A 20,443-nucleotide genomic window follows, 5' to 3' on the forward strand; every position below is an offset into this window, starting at 1 on the left:
TCAAGTAGAGTTGCCAGCTGGTTGCGCTCACTGAAATCCGACCCAAAGTGCAAAGCAGGCGCCCTAGCACGGCCCTCGACGCCCTGGAAGTGGCACGAATGCGGCTGGGTGCACACATACAATGATGTAATCGGAACTGATCTTCGGCGCCAGCTTTGCACTTCGGGTCGGATTTCAGTGAGCGCAACTGTATGTTCTACACCACATGCATGGAGCACCCAAACAGTTACCATGGTTACTGGTTACCCATGCAACAGACCCTACACTTGCTGGGGTTACCAGTATCAAGAGTACATAAATTCATAATGTACTCTTGCCAGTATGCAGCATGCTGCTTTGATAGAAGCAAACACTAGACGCACTGGTACCTTGAAGCAAGGAGTAGTAAAATACCGTATTTCACTATATTTGCAAATTGCAACACAAACACACAGCTGCACCAGTGATTGGATTGGGACGTATTTAAAGTTAAAATAATCCCCACTAGCAACGAACTAAAGATATCTTCGCCACCATGCAGGCCCAAAAGAAAGTGAGAAGACGGAAGAAAGAGAGATAAGCAGAAGAAGAGTAGTATGTGATGAAAGGGGAAGAGAAAAAGTGAAAGAAACCAAGCTAGTCGTTCCGACACCCGCCAAAGATTACATACCGAGTCAAACCTAAGAAAGTCAGTTTGACCAAACTCAGCCAACACACAGTTAGGCCCAGATACTATTGTAAAAATCATACAGAAGTAGCCAGTCACGCGGAAGGACGCAGGAAAAACAACAGGGAGGCAAATACATGTATGACGAACTAGAATTTGCGTCTCTGAAAAGTCTAGAACGCTGCTCAGTATTAGCACGTTCCGACCACAGAAGAGCAGAGAGAAAACAAAGAAGAGAGCAGATGGAGCAAGTAAACGGGACGACAGCATGTAACACATTGACATGCTATGTAGGCGAACTTCACACTCGCCCAGTTTTAGTTGATCGGTTGAGAACCAGCTCACTTCAATAAAACTAAGAGAAAGGCGTTCGCGGCACACGCAAACTAAACACTAAGGGGCCCTGCCCAACTGCCAGTCGGCTGCTGGTCAATTCTAGTCCTGGATGATTTTCAAAGCAAAGAAAGTAATCACGGAAAGGTTAAAGTGATGTCCGAACCCAATCAAGAACTGAGACGAAACCAGAAGAACAAACCAAAAAGAAAGAAAAGCTAGGCAAATAAATTGAAATAATGCTTGAGTGATCTAAGAGGAGAGGATAAAGGAGTAGGAGGAGGAGGAGGAAAGACTAAGTGGGTGTGAACTAGGCAGCAAGAGTGTATGATAATCTGGAGATTCTTACTGGCCCCACCAGTCCACTCCACCTGCATTCTGATGTGCAGCACGGTGTGTCTGCTGTTGCTGCTGCTGCTGCTGACCAGCATAGCCAGCGCCGCCGCCTCCGCTGTATGGCACGGAGTAGCCAGCGGGTTGCTGCTGGAAGGAGGCACCAGCGCCGTACGTTTGCGAGCCATACCCCCCAGCGGGTGCATTGTAGTAAGCCGAGCCGGAGCTGCCAGCACCACCGCCTGCATGTGATGACTGGCCACTCGGATTACCATAATATCCCTGCCGGAAGTCGCGTCCGCCAAAGCCACCATGTCTGAACACAAGATACAGCCAGGCATAAACACACAGCAATTAAGTGAGGATGCGATAAAAACAAACACTCCTACATGCACTCCTCTAAGCCATGCAAGATGAATGGCCGGAAGCTTACAAACTCACGATGACCGAACATTCTCAATGAAAAGCACGAGTAGATCCCTACACGAGAATGGGGAGTGTGAGCATGATATGCTTACCCTCTGCTTCGGTTTCCACGGCGTCCACCACCGGACCGGGCAGACTCATAGCCCATCGACTCGAGCCAGCCGGGAACCTCCTGCTTGGCCTCACTCAGCAAGTCAACCAAGTCACGAGCAACGTTGCGGTTCTTGTCATTGAAGAAAGAGGTAGCAAGACCTGACAACAACAAGAAGAAGATGACAGCGGAAAGTTGATAAAGAACTGTACTCAACATGAGCGGAACGCCCAAACAGAACTATACCCAGACGAATCCATACTTCCATAGCAAGGAAGCAAGAGTTAGTGCAAAATGAAAAAAGTGAAAGAGCAGCCTTACCCAAGTTTCCTACACGTCCAGTACGGCCAATACGGTGCACATACTCCTCAATGTCACTGGGAAGGTCAAAGTTGACAACATGCTTGACGTTTGGAATGTCAAGACCACGAGCAGCAACCTACAACATGAAAAAATCAGGACAAGAACACATACAAGGAGATTACTTCCTATTCGGGGCTCAGTCACTGTCGGTAGCGCGTATTCAAAGCTGAATTCTCAATGTATCCTAGGATGTGTTCAGTTGGTAGAACACAGTGTCGTGGAACTATGTACAGGCAAATCACACAATGACACGCTTTAATAGGTGCAATAAGAGTACAGGAAGGTGCAACTCCAGTATCAGTGTCACCACCCACAGGAGTTCCAAGTTGGCCACATTGCATGATGACATACACAGTCTACACAATGTCAAGCTTCAAACGCCCCTGCTAACCCATGGTGGACATTGCACGATCTGTGCACCCTTGCGCAAGCAAACGTGATTTAGGACTGTTGTTCACCTGCTGGAAATAACACCTAAAAGGAGCAGTGCATCAGAAGAATGTTCTGATACAACAGCGCTTCATGCGAGAATTTCATGATGCTGTGTTTGTGTGTACTTCTGGTGGACATAGAGGGCCTAGCATCACAATCAAGATCGGAAACAGCAAAACTCCAGAACATACCGCAGTGGCAACAAGGATAGGTGTGTGACCATTGCGGAATGATTTCAGGGCAAATTCACGCTCACGCTGTGACCGATCACCGTGGATGGATGTGGCAGGGTAGCCTTCCGAGGTCAAGTAGTACTCGAGCGCATCAGCTCCTTTCTTGGTCTCAACAAATACCAGAGTCAGGGCACCCCGACCTACAACAACACACATTCAAGCCAAACATATTCACGTAATGAACTAGTGAGTAATGAAGGGACACATTTTGTGAGCCACTTTGATACACCGAGAGTCTGCAGGATCAGGGCACAAATATTCAAGTGTCATTGCATAAGTTTGATAGCGATGCTCACCAAACTCTTTACACGCACCCGCATCTTGAAGTTACAGGTACACAGCCCTTCGCCTTTGTTGTTCGAATGGTGGTTATTTCAACTGCACAAACGGATGCACCTAATGTCCCAGGACCACTGACATCTCAGCACCCCCCCCCCCCTTCGTTGTATTGTACTGGCACGACCAACACAACGCGCACGTTGCCCGATGATTTTCCGGAGCATGAAACTCAGTTGCAACAGACTAGCCTTGCTCCGCGGTGTAATCTCTAGCTAATGCCCACGTCCTCTAGCTGTCAGCTGTAGCAGCAATATCTCCTCAGGATCTGAATCAAAATCACGCAATTTTTATCCCTGAAACCATCACGGCATTCGCTCTCCAAGCTGCAGGGAGAGGAATGGCAGCGATGGCATAAATCACCAAGGCAGTGGAGCTCTTCCCAAGCAACTATTTATGGCCTTCTTGGTCACCTATCCTTACTGGACACGGATGAATAGGTAAAACCTGCATATCCCAAATTTGACACAATTATTGTGGGTCTGGTATTGACACAATATTTACGTTCCCGCTCATTTGGTTGTTTGTGCATGGTACTAATGGGGTATTCACACGACAGGCAAATCCACGTGCACCGGAAAGTTGCTATGGTATTTTACCTGTGAACGAGAAAAGTGCCTGAAAGTGGCTGAAAAGTGAAAGCTTTCCCACTTTCACGATAATCGTGGCGTGCACGAGTACATTTACACCAAAAAGCGAGAAACAAGCCTTGATTTTTTACGCGGCTCTTTTAGAGCATGATAATTATCGTATGTGTGTTTTGAAAATTTGAAATACCCATGGCTACTGGTCGGTGAAGCATTCAAAAATGCAAACGTGCCTGTCGTCGAGTGCAGCTGTGTGAATCCACACAGTCACTCCCTGTAAAAACATGCAAGTGCCTGTCGTGTGAATACCCCATAATGTTCATGATGTTCTCCTGTCACTGTGTGTCCAAACGGTCGTCGCCAACTTGTCTAAACCAGATTTCCAATGTAGCAATCTACACTTTCAGAAATAAGCATACTGCATTCGTGATTAGGATTCCGGACGTGGCTACACTTGCACGCTGGACTACAATACGTGGATACATGGACCCATTTCTAGCTATAAATTCAGAAAAACAGAACCCCATGGAACATTGCGTTTAGAGTAGCTCATATGCATGTACATTTGGGACTTCTTCGACCCTCTGGCCATCACATCTCACCACACACAACAAAGGTAAATGCCACTTGAGCAGCCATAAATCAAGGAATGCAAGCGACACAGCCAACATGGCTTCGTACCTGAAGCATTGATCAGATCAAGCAAGAAGGAGCGCTTGTCGTTCTCATCGACCCAGACAACCTTCTGCGTAATGTTCTCGCTCGTCGATCCAACGCGTCCAACAGCCAAGAAGATGTAATCGTTCAAGAAGTCTCTGGCGAGCATCTGCGGATAAGGGAAAGAGAACATCACCGACAAGAATTAGCACCCAAGCACGGTGCTACTAAAACCAAGAGTACATAACAGCATGTGCATCTTTGCATTGGAGTGTGGTGCGGCACGCTACCCACATTTTGTACAGCACCACATAGGGGAAGGGTCCTTCTTCACGGAAACAGCACCAGTACGAACCTGAATCTCCTTGGGGAACGTAGCGCTGAACATGAGAGTTTGGCGTTTGCCTGGTGGGGGCATATGCTCTTGCTGCACTATGCGTCGGATCTGGGGCTCGAAACCCATGTCGAGCATACGGTCAGCCTCGTCCAGGATGCAGAAGCGAATCTGATCCAAGGAGATTCTACCACGCTCGATCAGATCAACAAGACGACCAGGTGTAGCGACGAGCAAGTGGCAACCACGGTCAATGTTCTGAATTTGGGAGCTGATGTCAGCACCACCGTAGCACACACATGGGCGCACACGTGAACGGTATGAGAACTGCAGGAGCAAGTAAAGCATAAAGAAAGAACAGGCTTAGTTACTTACAAATGGTGTAGTCCAAGCACAATCCACACATGGCTTACATTGAAATTACCACTACCAAACCAAAGGCACCCGGGACATTGTTCATAAAGTGCAACAGCAAAAGAACCTGGGGGTATTTGGAAAGGGCTCGTCAACACGACTTGAATATTACCGTAAAGTATCGCCAGAGCGCCCCACCATCTCATCCTTTCGTGGTCGTTTTGTGGAGGTTGTCTGCTGTCTGTAGGTCATACGACATGAACCTTGTACACATATTGCACGTTATGCAGTCAATCCGTGCCTTCGAGAGGACGCAAGCTCCACACAAAACCTGCCAAGTGTGACCTTAGTACACTAAGATTCCCACATCGTACACACTTCGTTGCACTCTGCCATACGATTTTCCTTTCTCTGGCTGTAAAATCAAGGTGGGGCGCTCTCGCGAGACGGGGCGCTCTGGCGGTACTTTACGGTATAAGGGAAGATAAGATAGAGACTGGGTATACTATGTCTAAAACGATGAAGATTCAAATTTAGACTCACTTTGCGAGCTTCATCATAGATCTGGACGGCCAGCTCACGAGTAGGAGCCAGGACCAAAGCGAGAGGATGCTGTTTGCGACGAGAGTTGTAGCTATGACCAGAAGACTGTACAGAAAAGAATACAATATACATCCAAAACACGACCAGGCATCATGAGACTAGACATGCACACTGTGAGAGATGGATAAAAAAAGCCCAGCATCAAATTGATCCCAACAAAACGAAAAAAGACGGACAAATCTGTGGATGGGATAGACAATTATGGCATGGGGGAAATGACAGCATAACTTTGGTACAAAGAACCTCAACATACATGGCGCATGGTTGGCTAGCGGCCACATCACGCTTTTTCCGGCTAGTGCCACATGATTGTGAACAAATAACTACTTTTGGGAAGGACACTGCATGCGCCATCCCATGAATGAGTTCTTCTACAAGAACAGAATGTATGACCCCTGGAGGTACGTTATACTGAAGTTGCACTGCATATGCACAAGAGCAACAGTTGGACACACATGCTATGTCACAACTAACAAGCTGTTATTGTGAAATCATTTGCACTCCATCAATATATTTCTCATTCTCACCTCCGGAGGAGGCGGTGGGCCGCCTTTGTAAAGCTGGTCCAAAACAGGCACAAGGAAAGCAGCAGTCTTTCCAGAACCGGTCTGGGCACAGGCCATCAGATCACGCTTGTTGCCAATGATAGAGATGGCGTACTTCTGAACGGGCGTTGGCTTGGTGTAATTGCATAGCTTGATGCAGTTGCAGATTATCTCGCACAAATCAGACTCCGCGAACTCACTGATATGGGCTGGAGCTTCGCGACCAGTGGCTTCAACGGGAATATCCTCATACTTGTCAAAGTTGATTCCACTGCGGATGTCTCCATACAGCTCCTTCTCCAAGCGCTTGTCAGCGGGAAGAGGCTTTGTCCAGTCCTCAGCACTGGAAGAGTTGAAGTCAATGTCTGCCAGAAATAGAACAAGCAGGCAAATGAATCTATTAGCTTTCGCTTTGGACTAAAGGTGGGTTTCCTATTGGTGTAGTGCACATACTTTTCTCTCCAATCCCCACCCCTCTCCCTCTCTCTCTCAAAGTTCATCACTATCTAAGCGATAGCATGGTTCAAGTGCGGTGGTTTCCATACTGCTATTGCTCTATTGTGCTGAGCAGATAAGACCCATATCATATTCTATTCTTCGAAGAAGGATAGAATGTCAGACAGTGGCAATAACAATGGTCCATTGGGGACAAACAGTCAGGTGGGCTCTTTGTTGCAGTATCATGAAAGCTTGCTCTTATTCCTATAGCAGCGGCGGTTGTGAAGAGGAAAGCCAGCACAATGAATTAAGCGGCGTCGCATGTTTTTACAGAAACAAAAGCAGAAGAGAAAAGGGTCCTTATCATGACTACATAGCTTACCGCGATATGAGGAGTAGTTGCCACCTCCCCTCTGGCCTGAGCCATATCCGCCAGACTGGCCACCTTGTCCTCCAGATCCACGGGCATTTGATGACATATATGAACCTGAAAAGACAAATGTGGAGCTGAGTATTAAAGAACGGAATTTGGGTAGACACTCACTCCCACAACACTGCAGATCCAAACTGGTTGTTAAACGTTTCGGTGCCTGGCCAGTCATGTAAAAGCAGCACTGATGTCCAATGCTGTTGGAATGGGTGCACCCAAATTCCTTTCTAGACAGATGAAGGTGCAAGAATCCTCAAGACGGCTTCATGTCTGAGAAAACCATAGGAACTGTGAAATGTGATCTCGCCAATTTCGCTCAAATGTTGCAGGTAGGTTTCCTTTGGGGTGTAGAGCCACTGTGCAGGGCAATTGAAACAGTTTTCGAAGGAAACCTCGAAACTGGCATACCCCTAAAAAAAGGCCCAAACTCACACGAGCGGGATTCACAGAAGCTTTTTTGCGATGCGACGCGATCTGCGATGGAGGCGTGCGATGCGAACTCGCGAAATACCATTCACAGAAAAGTCAGCGATGCGACAACGCCTTGCGGATTTGGCGCGAAGTTCAATGCAGATACGTCACCATGGTATTCACGCGGTTTAGTACAACTTGTACAAAATTACAGGCAACTCTTGAACCTTTGTACAACTTTGCTGTAGAAAAGGTCAAAATCATACGCCAAATTGCTTGTCGCATCGCAAAAGTTAAGCCAAGCTCAACTTCTGCGATGGCACAGTTGCGGCGGTTGCGTGGGCTGCGATTTGGGGATTTCCCGTTTTGCGGCTGTCGCATTACTGTGAATCCTGCTTTATGGGTCTACAGACGAGCCACAGGATAGCATACACGAACAAGCTACATGTACGAACAAAACAACATCAAGCCATGATGCCTCACGCTACGCTAGCATCCCCTGATGCCACACATATTCGTGTTGAAAATGGTATCTTCTCGACGGCAGAGCGCAGCGACAGAGGCGAGAAGTATTTTCTCGTCACAGCGGTTTTTTTCTCGTGTTTTTTTTCTCACAAGTGAGCAGTCATCTGATCAATTTCTTTTTACTCGTACATCTTCACATGTTCTCTAAACCGCTGCGCATGAGCACGACTGGCCAGTCGTCTTGAGGTACCCACCCTCCCTCCCTGCTTTTTGTACTTGTCAGATTAGCCACTTGGGGTTTTACACCCGGTTTTTTCCCTCAAAAAAATAATGCGTCCGTCGGCGCGAGGGTTTTTTCCCGGCTGGCTCGGCCCAGACGAATTAATCTGACGGTCCCAAGTGGTGCTTCTGGTTTTCGGTCATTGCTCTCTCAGTTGCTGCCATTGCGTTGCTTTCACAGAATATCCATGTGCTCTGTCCCTTCTTCCGCTATTCTACAATTCCGCATCCTTCCATGTAAAAGAACGTGGTGTCACACTTCTGGCCCTCCTAACCGCAATACAAATGTGCTGTTGTTTGGTGTGTAGCGAGTGTGGCTTATCGCTGTGCGAGAATAGTCAATTTACAAACGCTGATCGCAGCTCGAGCTACGTCCGCAATTAGAAGAACTATACACCAGCAGAATGTATAACACCTCTTCTAGCACTGAGAACATGTCTGTCAACTTCGTTTTGGGTTAAATCCTTTTTTTATTCGAACAGGCTGGGCAACTACAGTATGTGCTGCGTTTACTTTGTCCAAACACTTCCCATACAAATTGCCTGGCATGTTCCCGCAAGTAGAATTTGATGTGAAATGAATGATTACAATTTAGTGCTGCCTACCCAAAGAAAAAACTCCAATGCTCACCTCCTCCTCGTGAAGAGTAGTTGCCACCGCTTCTCTGGCCGGAGCTATAACCGCCACCTTGGCCTCCAGATCCCCGTGCATGTGATGGCATATACGATCCTGAGCCTGAAAGACATAGACAAAAGTGCATGTTGTCAGCACCACATGAAAATGCAGATTCTGAATGTCGGGTGCATTTTCAGTTTTCACACACACACACGCACACACGCACACACTGCGGCTGATATTGATCTCGGACGTCCCAGTTAACACTTTTCATGCAGTGCGTTTGGCAAATTCGAAACACAGAATGGATGCATGTCCCCTTCATGCGATGTTTACTTTCCTTGCAACAATATGCTTAGGTCGACTTCCCACTACGTACTAAAAAAACACCTTTTTCAAAGCAAATGGAACGTTTATGTTCCCCCCTTTCCCACTGTATTGCACTTAGCAATGTTTTCATGTGTGATTGCATCCTGGAACGGTTAGCTGTGGTACGTACCCTCGCCACCCCCAAAATGTAAAAACGTGCAGTTATAGGGTGCTGCGCTTGTGTTTCTCAACGCACTCACATTAGCTGTTTCTGGGCTGCAATATGTTTTTCCGTGTCACACCGCTTGTACGGGAAAATAACACAATGAATGCAATATTCGAAAAATGGTATTATAAATGAAAACAAATAATACACGATAAAACCTCAATTGATGTTTCTATGGGGATCTGTATGGGAACGTAATGCCACGATGGATTTGTACTAGGGCTGAGTCGCATTTTTCTTCGGGTATCGGGTTTGGGTAGCACGGGTGCCCGATCGGGTGATGCTTCCATGGTAACACCACAATGCACCCCTTCCCTTACACATTGGGTAGACATGCGGAGTATTACATGAATTAATATTTGTACACGTGCACTGCACATGATGTCATCTGCGACTTCGGGTTTTCGGGTACTACAGGTCTACTCTCCATATAACGTAATCTCTGGGACCACGCAAAAAGTATGTTATATCGAGAGTTATGTTATGTAGAAAACCGTGTGTAAAAAACAAGATGCACCTCAAAATGAAGGGTATTACAAGGCGGGTTCAACCGTGCAAACATATACACACTGTACCACCATCGACATCAGATACCATCAATGACGCAGAATATATGCACAATAGACTAAGCTGGCTAGCTACGGCTACAGCTTGATTGTACCGCGCACGTGAATCTACGTAACGTTGTATCGAGAGTGCACACGTCGGGGACTGCGCCGTAGGGTGCGTTATGCCGAGGTTTACGTTATGTAGGACTAAACTGGCCTAAACTGCCTACAGCTACCGCTTGATCGTACCGTGCAAGTGAATTTATGTTGTATCGAGAGTGCGCACTTCGGGGACCGCCGTAGCGTGTGTTATGTCGAGGTTTATGTTATGTAGGATTATGTTGTGTAGAACAAAATTTGTATGGGAGTGATGCTGTTTCGGCGCGGGATTTGATTTTTTATGTACTAGCGAGGTTTATGTACAAGTGAGAGTTGTTATATCGAGAGCAGACCTGTATCAAGAGTGTATAAAGAGTATGCAACTGTGGTTATGGGTCAGTGCGCGGCACGCTGCCTTCATTACGTAACTTGCCTTCATCACGCTCTGAAAGCATGCATTCAAACTCACAATTTCTCGTACGAGCCCATCCGTTTTGCTCGATTCATAACAGGAACCTACGCGATCCCTAAATTCTGGAGCGTGAACTCCAGTTCCGTACGAAAGTTCATTTCAAACCAGAGGGAAAGTGAGGTGTTTGACTTTCGCAGTGCGTGGACTGCAGCTGAATGATGTAATGAAGGCAGCGCGCCGCGCATCTGGCCCATAGAAAAGAGATCACAGTTGCATATTGTTTATGGATTCTTGGTACTATTCTGAACCCGTCTACCCGAGGTCCTCACGGGTAGCACGGGTACCAGACTACCTGTGCACACTAGGCCCAGACAGATCCTGCCGGCAATTCTTTCGGCAAAATATCGAAGAATTGAAAGAGCGGAAATTGCCGGCAAAATCGGAGCAAAATATCGAGATGCTGGGTAAATCGATGCCCGATACTTGGATTTCCTTGTTTCTTACCCGTTCAGCAGGATACACTGCCCAGGACGAGATCATGTCACCGAAATAATCACTGCGATTCACTGTGGATCGACATGATTTTAGAAGAACTCAGGGACACGTGCGTGGAAACCCGTGTTGAGAAACCGACCCTGCGATTTTTATGAAGCGTTGTACGGGATTGTACGGGAAGTGGATAACATACACGTTTTTCCGGAGCAATATGGAGCAAAATATAGAGTTCCTTCTGCCAGGCTCGGCAAAATATTGAAGATTTTGCAGCAACATTTTGCGGCTAAATATCGAGGCGAGCGGAGCAAAATCTGTCTGGGCCTAGTGCACACCACTAATTTGTACGCAACGTGAAACCAGCCTTACAAAGTCAATGCACATCCCCTCAGAAAATGATTCGAACTCAAAATTCGACTTTGGTTTCTCATTTGTACAATTTTCCGCTTTCTATTTTTCCAGAATCAAAAATCGTCATAAGCAAAGTTTAACCGGTCTGTCAACTTCCCCCTCGTTTGTCCCCACTATCGCCAACGCTATTATCTTTTATCCCTACATGAGTGGGGATGTTACGAACGACAACCTACCACTCCCGGAGTTCCAAGAGTAAAGTGAACGGCGGGAATCGTGCCTCCCACGAAGTTGAGGGCGAAAAACTTGAAGTGTAAACTATCATGAATTGGTACTGGCAAGTCCATCATGACAAAAAGCGACCATCTCTCCAGACACGTCGGTCATAATATCAAAGCAAAACCACCAAATGTGGAAGTTTTCGGCTACACAAACAGGCACAAGAAGAAATATAAAGTGCTCACCCCCTCCGCGTGAAGAGTAGTTTCCACCGCTCCTCTGGCCTGAGCTGTAACCGCCCGCTTGGGCACCTTGGCCACCTTGGCCCCCTTGTCCTGCACTGGGTCCAGATCCTCGGAGGTGTGGCGGCACATAAGATGATCCTGGAAGTGGAAGACAACATTGAGATAGTGCTTTCATCAAGAGGGGGGAATTCCTCGCAAACAAGGTCTTTACAGACACGTCATCCCGCTTCGTCTAATTTCGAGAACTACGGACACTTACTGGTCTGTGCCGAGTTACCGGAACCTCCTGAGCGGCCATTCAAATCCAAAGCAGCAACCTGGAAACGAAATACGGACCAGGCAAGTATCAACGAATAGTTGAAGTTTGTCCCATGGCTGTCGAAAACTTTGGCTGAAGCCGGAAAACACTATTTATCTCACTAACCTGCTGCTCTAGACCTGAACCATCTTGGTGTGGTGCATGACTCATAACGGAAAGCCAAACAAGAAAGATATACGAGAAGATAACAAGAGAAGCAAAGTTGTTGTTGCTGCAAGGGAATCTTGTTGAAAAGGAAGGAAAAGAGGACCCGAGCACGTGTTGTCAGCGCCAGCATATGCAGATCTAGACCACAGATCTGTTGATCTGATACTGGAGTCTGTAGAGTGCAGTCTGCATTGCAGATCAGACTTGCCAGGGACTCGTAGATCTACGATCGTACAGACTGGACTACAGTGCGGCCTACTACTAGTACTAGTGCTACTGCTAGCTTGCCACAGCCAGGCCCAGGGTGCAAGGGACCGGGGCAATCCGGGGTCAACGAAACGACGTGTGTTACACCCAGGGCCTAGGGAGTCGTAAAATACGGTATTTTACGACTCCCTGGTTACACCCGGCCCGCGATATACATGCCGAGCTTGCAGGCCTCTTCATGCTTCAACTAACTGTTACTTCAATACAAGGCTTGTCACTCGCTCATCCTAGATAATTGGCTAGAATCTACGTCTACCCAATTTAGGCCCCAGCGGCAGATGCTAGCTAAATGTTGTCAAGATGCTTTTTGGGATGCTAGCTGACAACTCAGAAAGATGCTAGTTTGGATGCTAGACAACACGAATTATGCTAGTTTGGATGCTAGACAACACGAATTATACTACCTATTAATGGTAATGGGAAACATTTGGGTTGAAAACGGTGTTCCGTGCTATTTATGAATTCTCACAAAGCAGGTATGTAAAAAGAGTTTTTAAAGGTGCGATGTTGGCATCATGTTGCTATGGAAATATTTGCAATGCAAAAGAGCAAATACCAAGAAGTACCAATGGCAATTATTATTATTATTATTATTAAATTTTGAATAGGGCAGTCCCACAGGCCTAGGGCCTTTTTACAGGGCAATGTGGGTCTTGGTCACAACTAGGTAATGCAAACAAATTGAATGTAGTGCATGCAATTATCAATGTGGTAGTACCGTAATACTAGTTTCATAGTGTAATCTAGACCGAATTCCACATCCAGAATGCCAAAATTGGCAAAAATGTATCGGATGCCGGTAAAAACTGCTGTTTATGCTAGCATCGTGTGGAGTCACAAAAAGGCCCTTTTATGCTACTTTGGGTGCTAGCATTTGCCGCTGGGGCCTACTACCCATCGATGATTTTTTTTACATTTGTGCACAACCATGATAACCAGAAAAATAATAATATGTAGCGCAAAATAAAGAGAAGGAAAATAATAACCGGTCATTCAAGCGCTAAATACAAACAGAAGAAAAAGAAATCATAAGTCTATACGCGCTAATTACTGCGCTTAAATTATAATGAAGGGAGAAAAACTGGAATCCGCGGAAATTATAACATACAAAATGATACAGAGAAAAAGGGGAAAAGCTGGGGGAAACACTGACAGGTTGCCTACAGATGACACTCGGAGACAGCAAGTGTGCCAGAATATGCATGAGGGTCATACCTGCTCGACTTGTGGCGATGCCCACGAAGGCATGCCACGGCCGCCTTCACGAGAGCAAAGGACAGCTGGGCTCTGATCAAAGCCATTGCCACAGAGAAAGGCTCACCATTCTTCTCAGACTTGATGCCTGCAATGCGGCCAAAGAGGGTGGAGGCTGCTGGCCACCAGTCGTACTGAACACCACGGGGATGAAGGAAGCGTGCTCAACGTTGATAATGCGACTCTCGTAACTCCTCCCAGGGGCGTAGGAGCGGTTTTGGAAGTGGTACGACCGAAGGTCGGCGCGGCCGAAGGTCGGCGCGGCCGAAGGCCGTTTTGTAGGGGGGTCCGGGGGACCTCCCCCTGGAAAATTTTGTAAAAAAGACACCAAATCCTGCGTTCTGGGAACTTCTGGCACAGTTTATAAAGTCATAGAATTATTTCACGGTCAGAAGAGACGTGCATGGACATGCACAGATGCATGGCAGATCTACGAGTACGAGTCTAGAAAAAGGACAAAATCTGATGCGCATACCGGTATGCATCGATGGATCCTGATTTTTTTATTACGGTTTTGCACGTTCCAGACGGACCACACTTTTCGAAAAGTGGTACGGCCATGGTCGTACCAGTCGTAGCGGGTGCTACGCCCCTGCCTCCTTTTCTCCTCTTCATGCTTTCTGTAGCTGCCAGCGATCATTGGTTTCCGATTTGAGGGGGCAAATGGGTTGAAAACCCGGACATCTAGAAAGGTCCTCTCAAACCGTCCACCGTGTAGACCGCTGACAACTACATCCAGCCGAGCTTGTTCTGTCGTGATGGTGGACCGCAGCGGAAAGCGCTCACCGGTCACAGGCTGGAGGTGCGGCTCAACATGAACATCATGTGCGACGTCGCGTAGCAGTGCTGCTGTTAGGTCTCCAGTGGCCTCGGACCTCGTTGTGCCGTAACGAGGGATAACCACCGATGGCACGTGACATGGCATGGGTGGTCGAGAATGGCTTTCCACACGCGCATGTTGCAGGTAAGCGATCAGGATCCCATCCATACCTGAGGCATATGGCATCGCGGAAGGCACCCTTGTGCAAGGTGAAGCCATGCCTTCGCAATGGCCGACATGTCAGCCAACTTGAGGCACCTTTCTCCGAGGCAAGCTGTAGGGTGCGTTGCAGGTCTGGCTCAGTCGAGTTGGGCCATCAGGGTGACGACATGGTCCTTCTCCTTCTTTCCAGCGGCTGTTCTAGCTGTTGCCTTCAGTACCCGCATCCGCCCTGAGATGCCTTCCATGGATGACTGCTGTTGGATGATGTTGTCAATGAGTGGATGGGTGATGGACAGAGAGCGCTGATGTTCATCGCTCAGCTGACTGGGGTCAACAATACCGAGACGACACGGAAGGTCAAGCACAGCGCGGATCGCCGAATTCGGTGGGTGACGCCCTGTCAATGCCGGAATGAAATCATTGCGGATCACATCCTCAAGTGGCTGTAGCAGATCTGCTGCTCCTGGTACAGTACGAACCAGAAATGACCATTTGTGCTTGAGGCCTTGGCTAAATGCGGTGTAGGCGGCTTGCGGTTGGCTAAGTGCATGGGTTGCGAGGCGCTTGACTTCTTTGCACCATTGCTCCGCCTTTTGAGCGACGTACTGATTGCAATACTGCTCTGTGCCCAGGACAGCTCCAAGATGTCGGTGACCGTCAGCGGTTACGCGAACCTCAGTGTCGGCGAACACTTCCCGCGCGATGTTGAGGAACTGTGGTTTGACGAGTAACACAGACTTTGCAGCATTTGTATAGTAGCCGTAAGCTGGACCACGCGTTTCCAGGATAGACCATCATTCTCTGAGACGAATTATCTTACTTGCAGCTGTAGAATCATCAGCGTACCACGCTTGTACGGCGTTGGCTGCAGCAGCTTCGCGGATTAATGGCAACGTCCCTAGAGCATACATCACCATGGCGAGGGGATCCCCCTGCGTTGTGCCCTCAGCAGACTGAAGTCAAAAGTCTCCCCGTCGACAAACAGCTTTGCGGGCTGTCGGTACGTGTTGGTAAGGACTATGGCGAGTGCGGGGCATAGGTGTTGAACATTCAGGAGACACACAGAACGGTTTAAGCGATTGAACGCGTTGGAAGCGTCTGCAAAGAGAATACCCTCTGTGTCGTCCTGCTGGAAGAGTTCTCTCATGGCATGGATTGCTACCTCTATGCCAGACTCTTGGCCCCCACAGAGCTGGAGACAACCGACCGACTGGATTATGTCCGCCTTGGTGACTTTGAGGATGGCTTTGCTGATAATCCGTCGCACAACCTCGCCGACACCAATCGGCCTGACTCCGGGGTCCTTATCAAGGGCAATGAGGCGGCAGGCAAGGAAGGCATCGAGTGAGGATGGGTCAATGTGTTCAGATGCCAGCCGTCTTGCACTTTGGGCTAACGCATCGCACAGGGCATCAGATGCCGTCCTGAAACCCGTACACAAGTGGCGCCATCATGCAGCAGCGTCCATTCCTGAGGGGCCTGCTGCACCTTGTGTGTCAAGCGCAGCTTGACGGATGATATCCCTGTTGATAGCCGCGAAATATGTTGGATGCGGCGGTGGTGGGGGTGCGTCTGGTATGACCGCCCTCGATGAAATCGATACGCATTGGGCACTTGGCCATGTATGGGCTTAGCGCTTGTGCATGCATAGCGGCAAGGTGCGGTGCGAAATACAGTACTCAGTAGGCCCTTCGAAGCTTCGCGAGGTTTCGACTGTATTTTGTACTCGTACTTGTATTTCTTGCATTTGGGAAGTTTTTTTGCTTGCAGGATATACATGAATCATGATGTTGTACATAACTCACCTACTCATCAGGCTACTGTGGCTAGCTAGGCCGTGTACTCGTAGTGAGCAAAGCAGCTTTTTTGTTTGTTTTGAAAAGCACAGTTACCGTATTATCTCTAATATAAGCACAGTCTCCAATAATAGCATGTCTCCAATAATAGAACACCTTGGGGCGGCATTCAAAAAATAAGGTGCTCAGTCTCCATTATAAGCACACTGTGTAAATTCATTATCTGTACAGGCGAAAACCCCCTGAAATGTGTGTGTCTGACATGAATTAGGCATGGCAACAAGCCTCTGAAATGAGGTTGAAATAATAATGGAAGTCTCCAATAAAGGAACGTCTCCAATAATAGCACGGGGCTGAGGTACATTGAAAAAATTAATTAAAGGGGAAGTTAAGGCAAAAATTAAAATTTCACCAGTTGTAGTCTTCGGGGTGCTGAGTCGAATGGTCTTGGTCCGAGAAAGCTGAGACGCTCCCTTCCTACTTGAATCCCAATCGAACTCGCGCACTTCCACCAAAACTGGGTGACTGCGCCCTACTAGATGGGGATTTGTATGCAAAATGTCACTAAAAGCGCCATTTCGTTCTTATAAAAGCACGGATGACCGCGATTGGCCCATATGTTGTAGTCTTTTGGACGCTGAGTCGACTGGTTTTGGTCCGAAAAGGCTGCGATGCAGCGTTCCTCCTTTATTCCCAATCGAACATGGTTGAACAAGTGGTCACGTGCTCCTGCGTACACCAGTCAGCTGGTCACCGTGCCTGCAGGGTACAACTAACTTACTAGCCTGTTTGACCTTTTTGGGTGCAGTCCTGTCACTCGAGTTGAACTCGAGTTGAACCTTGGTGTGAAAGTTGTCGCCTGCTGGCGTGGTGACCACCATGTACCAGGTGATTTGGGCACCCAGGAGCACGTGACCACTTGTTCAACCATGTTCGATTGGGAATAAAGGAGGAACGCTGCATCGCAGCCTTTTCGGACCAAAACCAGTCGACTCAGCGTCCAAAAGACTACAACATATGGGCCAATCGCGGTCATCCGTGCTTTTATAAGAACGAAATGGCGCTTTTAGTGACATTTTGCATACAAATCCCCATCTAGTAGGGCGCAGTCACCCAGTTTCGGTGGAAGTGCGCGAGTTCGATTGGGATTCAAGTAGGAAGGGAGCGTCTCAACTTTCTCGGACCAAGACCATTCGACTCAGCACCCCGAAGACTACAACTGGTGAAATTTTAATTTTTGCCTTAACTTCCCCTTTAAGGACCGTGCTTATATTAGAGATAATACGGTCAGTTATGATGTGAGAATTTTGGCCACAAGGTACCGGTACCTGCATGCACCGGTCCTATCCCACTAACCGTAACAGTTCGATCATTGATTATTCCTGCTTGCTTCCAGTCTGTGAAGATCATATCAGGGACTTCTTTACAACACAGGGTGATATACATGTACTTATAATCGAGTACAAACCATGCATCGCTGTACTCTTGCTCTAATGGATTGGTATGGATGAGCAGATAATTGGTGGCTATAGCTGTTGCATGTACCGGTACATGAACTTGGATTAGAACTTCACACTTCGAAGTGATTGGCAAAAAAAGTTGTGAAACATCGCCAATGCATCAATTCAAAATTGTCCCATCAGGACATAGCATAGAGCGTAACAAAACTTTTGTAAAAAAAGGTTGTGACACACCAGCTAGCTGCGTTCTACTGCAGTGACCCGAGATGGGTCCAAAGCAGGTAATGCACGCCATTGAGTGACCCAAGGCAACCAAAAAATAAATCTCAAAATGAACTACATGTATACTAAAACCGAGAAAACAACAGATACCGATACCTCTAAAAACGCATGGGCAATACATGTCCACAACCAAAACAAGTTGATAAGAAGTGAAGGTACAAACGCAAAATAGACAAGAAAAGGTCCTGAAAACTAAAGAAAATAAGTTTCGCCATCTAGGGACACTAGCCCAACGCCAGCGCAGGAACAGAAGGCAGAAGACGCCAAATATAGTAGTAAATTGAGGTCTCAAAATGGCATTTTGATCAATAAGCACACGAGCAGTGGGAGGGAGAGAAGGTAGAGGCTAGGCTAGGGACTAGATGCCAGTGGTTACGAAGCATGCGAAAATCACGCGGGCTAAGCATGGGAGAGCGTGTGTGTGTGTGGACGAAAAGGTTGAAAGGAAAGACAAGCCTTAGTACTAAGCAGCTAATGTGTACTGTCAGTGAGAATTGAACCGGCACACTTGACAACATCCCTAGCAAGGTACAGTATAACACTACTCATAGCTGAAGGGCAAATCTAAGCACAGGCTCTGTTCCAGCAAGATGGTTAGCTAGACTCTAAACAGGAACTCAGCATGATCCAGAAGGATAGAAGAGAGGGGAGCAATGATCAAGGGAAATATAATGGAAATACAGCCATACTGAAAAAGCACAAGTGTGTCCTGGCTTTGCTGTGATGCATCACAGGTATATCATTCTAACCTAGGAATGGGGTTGCAATAATCATAAATTGCAAACAAAGGGTACCTCCGCCTTCTGTACTTGCACAAGCACCGCAATACTGCCAACAGCTGACGTGAGACTGAAAAAAAACTTAGAAGATATCTGGACATTCATCAAACTTCTCCCGTTCCCAGTAATCACCCTTGTATACCCACTCACGAGTCTCCGTGTATGGGTTGATTGCTTGTTGGAACCATCTGCACACACGGCAGGAGAGAGAGAGAGGGAGAGAGAGAGAGAGAGAGAGAGAGAGAGAGAGAGAGATGGGAAGCTCTGTCAGCATTATAAACACAACATACTGTAAATGGTATGCGAAAGGCCAACTTCACCTTCTAACTTTGAACAGAAATGGAACAAAAATGATCTTCTCCAGTGCATGCAGTTAGTTACCTTGGTGCCCACTCATCCTTGCGCTGCTCCCTGGCCTTTCGTGCCGCACGCTGCTTCTCCTCAAGACGGTGTTTCTCTGATGCAGAGGGCTCTACAGAGACGCAACACGGCACATGACACATAGAACACGGCACACGGCATTATTATTTTGTATTGCAACATCTCAAGACTCAGTGGAAACACCGGCCAATGCGAAGAGAATGGGTGATAGCCAGCCACGGCCTACATAGAGGATAAGAGCGGGGGCAGTCTCGAGAGAGGGCTGTGCTGGACTGTCCCTGCAAATCCAAAAAAATTCTAACATCGTTAGTGATTGACTGTGGCTGTGAGCCATTGGTTGCTCACACGATCCAAGAACAGAACACCTTTGTTTTCAGTGACGCCGGAGGCCAGGGCAAGGCGGCAACTGCTTTCTACAAGCGGCTTGGATTGGTGATCAGTGAAAAGAAGAACGAGCCTAACTCCATCACTATGGCATTGATTAGGTACAGGTTGGGACTCATCCTTCTTCGCTCGGCTATCATGTGTCTCCGAGGACACCGGTCCCGGAGCAGAGTTGGAGTAGCTCAACCCTCTTCAACTAAACTGGTGGCTGCCGAATGCAATCTGCTTTTGTGAACGTCTGCTGCACGTGCATGGTACTCGGACGAACATATTACCTGCTTTCTTCTTTCTTCTTACCGTATGTCCGCACCTTTACAGCCATGGTGGTATATTCGATTATGAAGCCAATCTCAGTTATAAAGTCATGGGCTTCATAAATAAAATGAAGGAATAAGTACTATGCTAACAAACTTACAGTCCCGCAGGAAGGGTGAACAAGTGGATTTAGATTGAAATATCTGTGACAGTGTAGACTTTGACTTTTATAGCATCGCGTAGTGCGTGAGTCATTTTGCATCTAAAATAGCTAGGAAAGCAGCGGTATTTCGAATATAAGGCCATGGCTTTAAAGGCGCTGACA

General features: G+C 47.4%; 2 protein-coding genes across 4 annotated transcripts in view; both read right to left on the bottom strand.

Moving 5' to 3' along the window:
* Positions 1 to 446: 446 nt before the first annotated feature.
* LOC135809682 (ATP-dependent RNA helicase DDX3X-like) lies at positions 447 to 12,418 on the bottom strand. Its single transcript, XM_065323088.1, has 13 exons — positions 12,237 to 12,418; positions 12,072 to 12,129; positions 11,813 to 11,950; positions 8,927 to 9,031; positions 7,094 to 7,198; positions 6,256 to 6,638; positions 5,669 to 5,773; positions 4,793 to 5,098; positions 4,462 to 4,606; positions 2,816 to 2,997; positions 2,151 to 2,268; positions 1,831 to 1,990; positions 447 to 1,628 (listed from the first exon to the last, which is right to left on the bottom strand). Exons 1-13 carry the CDS (start codon positions 12,279 to 12,281, stop codon positions 1,325 to 1,327), a joined length of 2,154 nt encoding a protein of 717 aa, XP_065179160.1. The 5' UTR covers positions 12,282 to 12,418; the 3' UTR covers positions 447 to 1,324.
* Positions 12,419 to 18,108: 5,690 nt separating this feature from the next.
* Positions 18,109 to 20,443, bottom strand: part of LOC135809683 (oxysterol-binding protein-related protein 1-like) — a 49,544-nt gene continuing 47,209 nt past the window's right edge. For all 3 annotated transcript variants that reach the window (XM_065323091.1, XM_065323090.1, XM_065323089.1), the window contains exons 28-29: positions 19,480 to 19,570; positions 18,109 to 19,286 (exon numbers count right to left, since the gene is read on the bottom strand). In XM_065323091.1, the coding sequence (XP_065179163.1) occupies positions 19,181 to 19,286; positions 19,480 to 19,570 (197 nt within the window). In that variant the 3' untranslated portion in view covers positions 18,109 to 19,180. The remainder of the gene's footprint in view (positions 19,287 to 19,479; positions 19,571 to 20,443) is intronic.

Source organism: Sycon ciliatum, chromosome 2 (assembly GCF_964019385.1).
Source record: "Sycon ciliatum chromosome 2, ocSycCili1.1, whole genome shotgun sequence".
Lineage (NCBI taxonomy): Eukaryota > Metazoa > Porifera > Calcarea > Leucosolenida > Sycettidae > Sycon > Sycon ciliatum.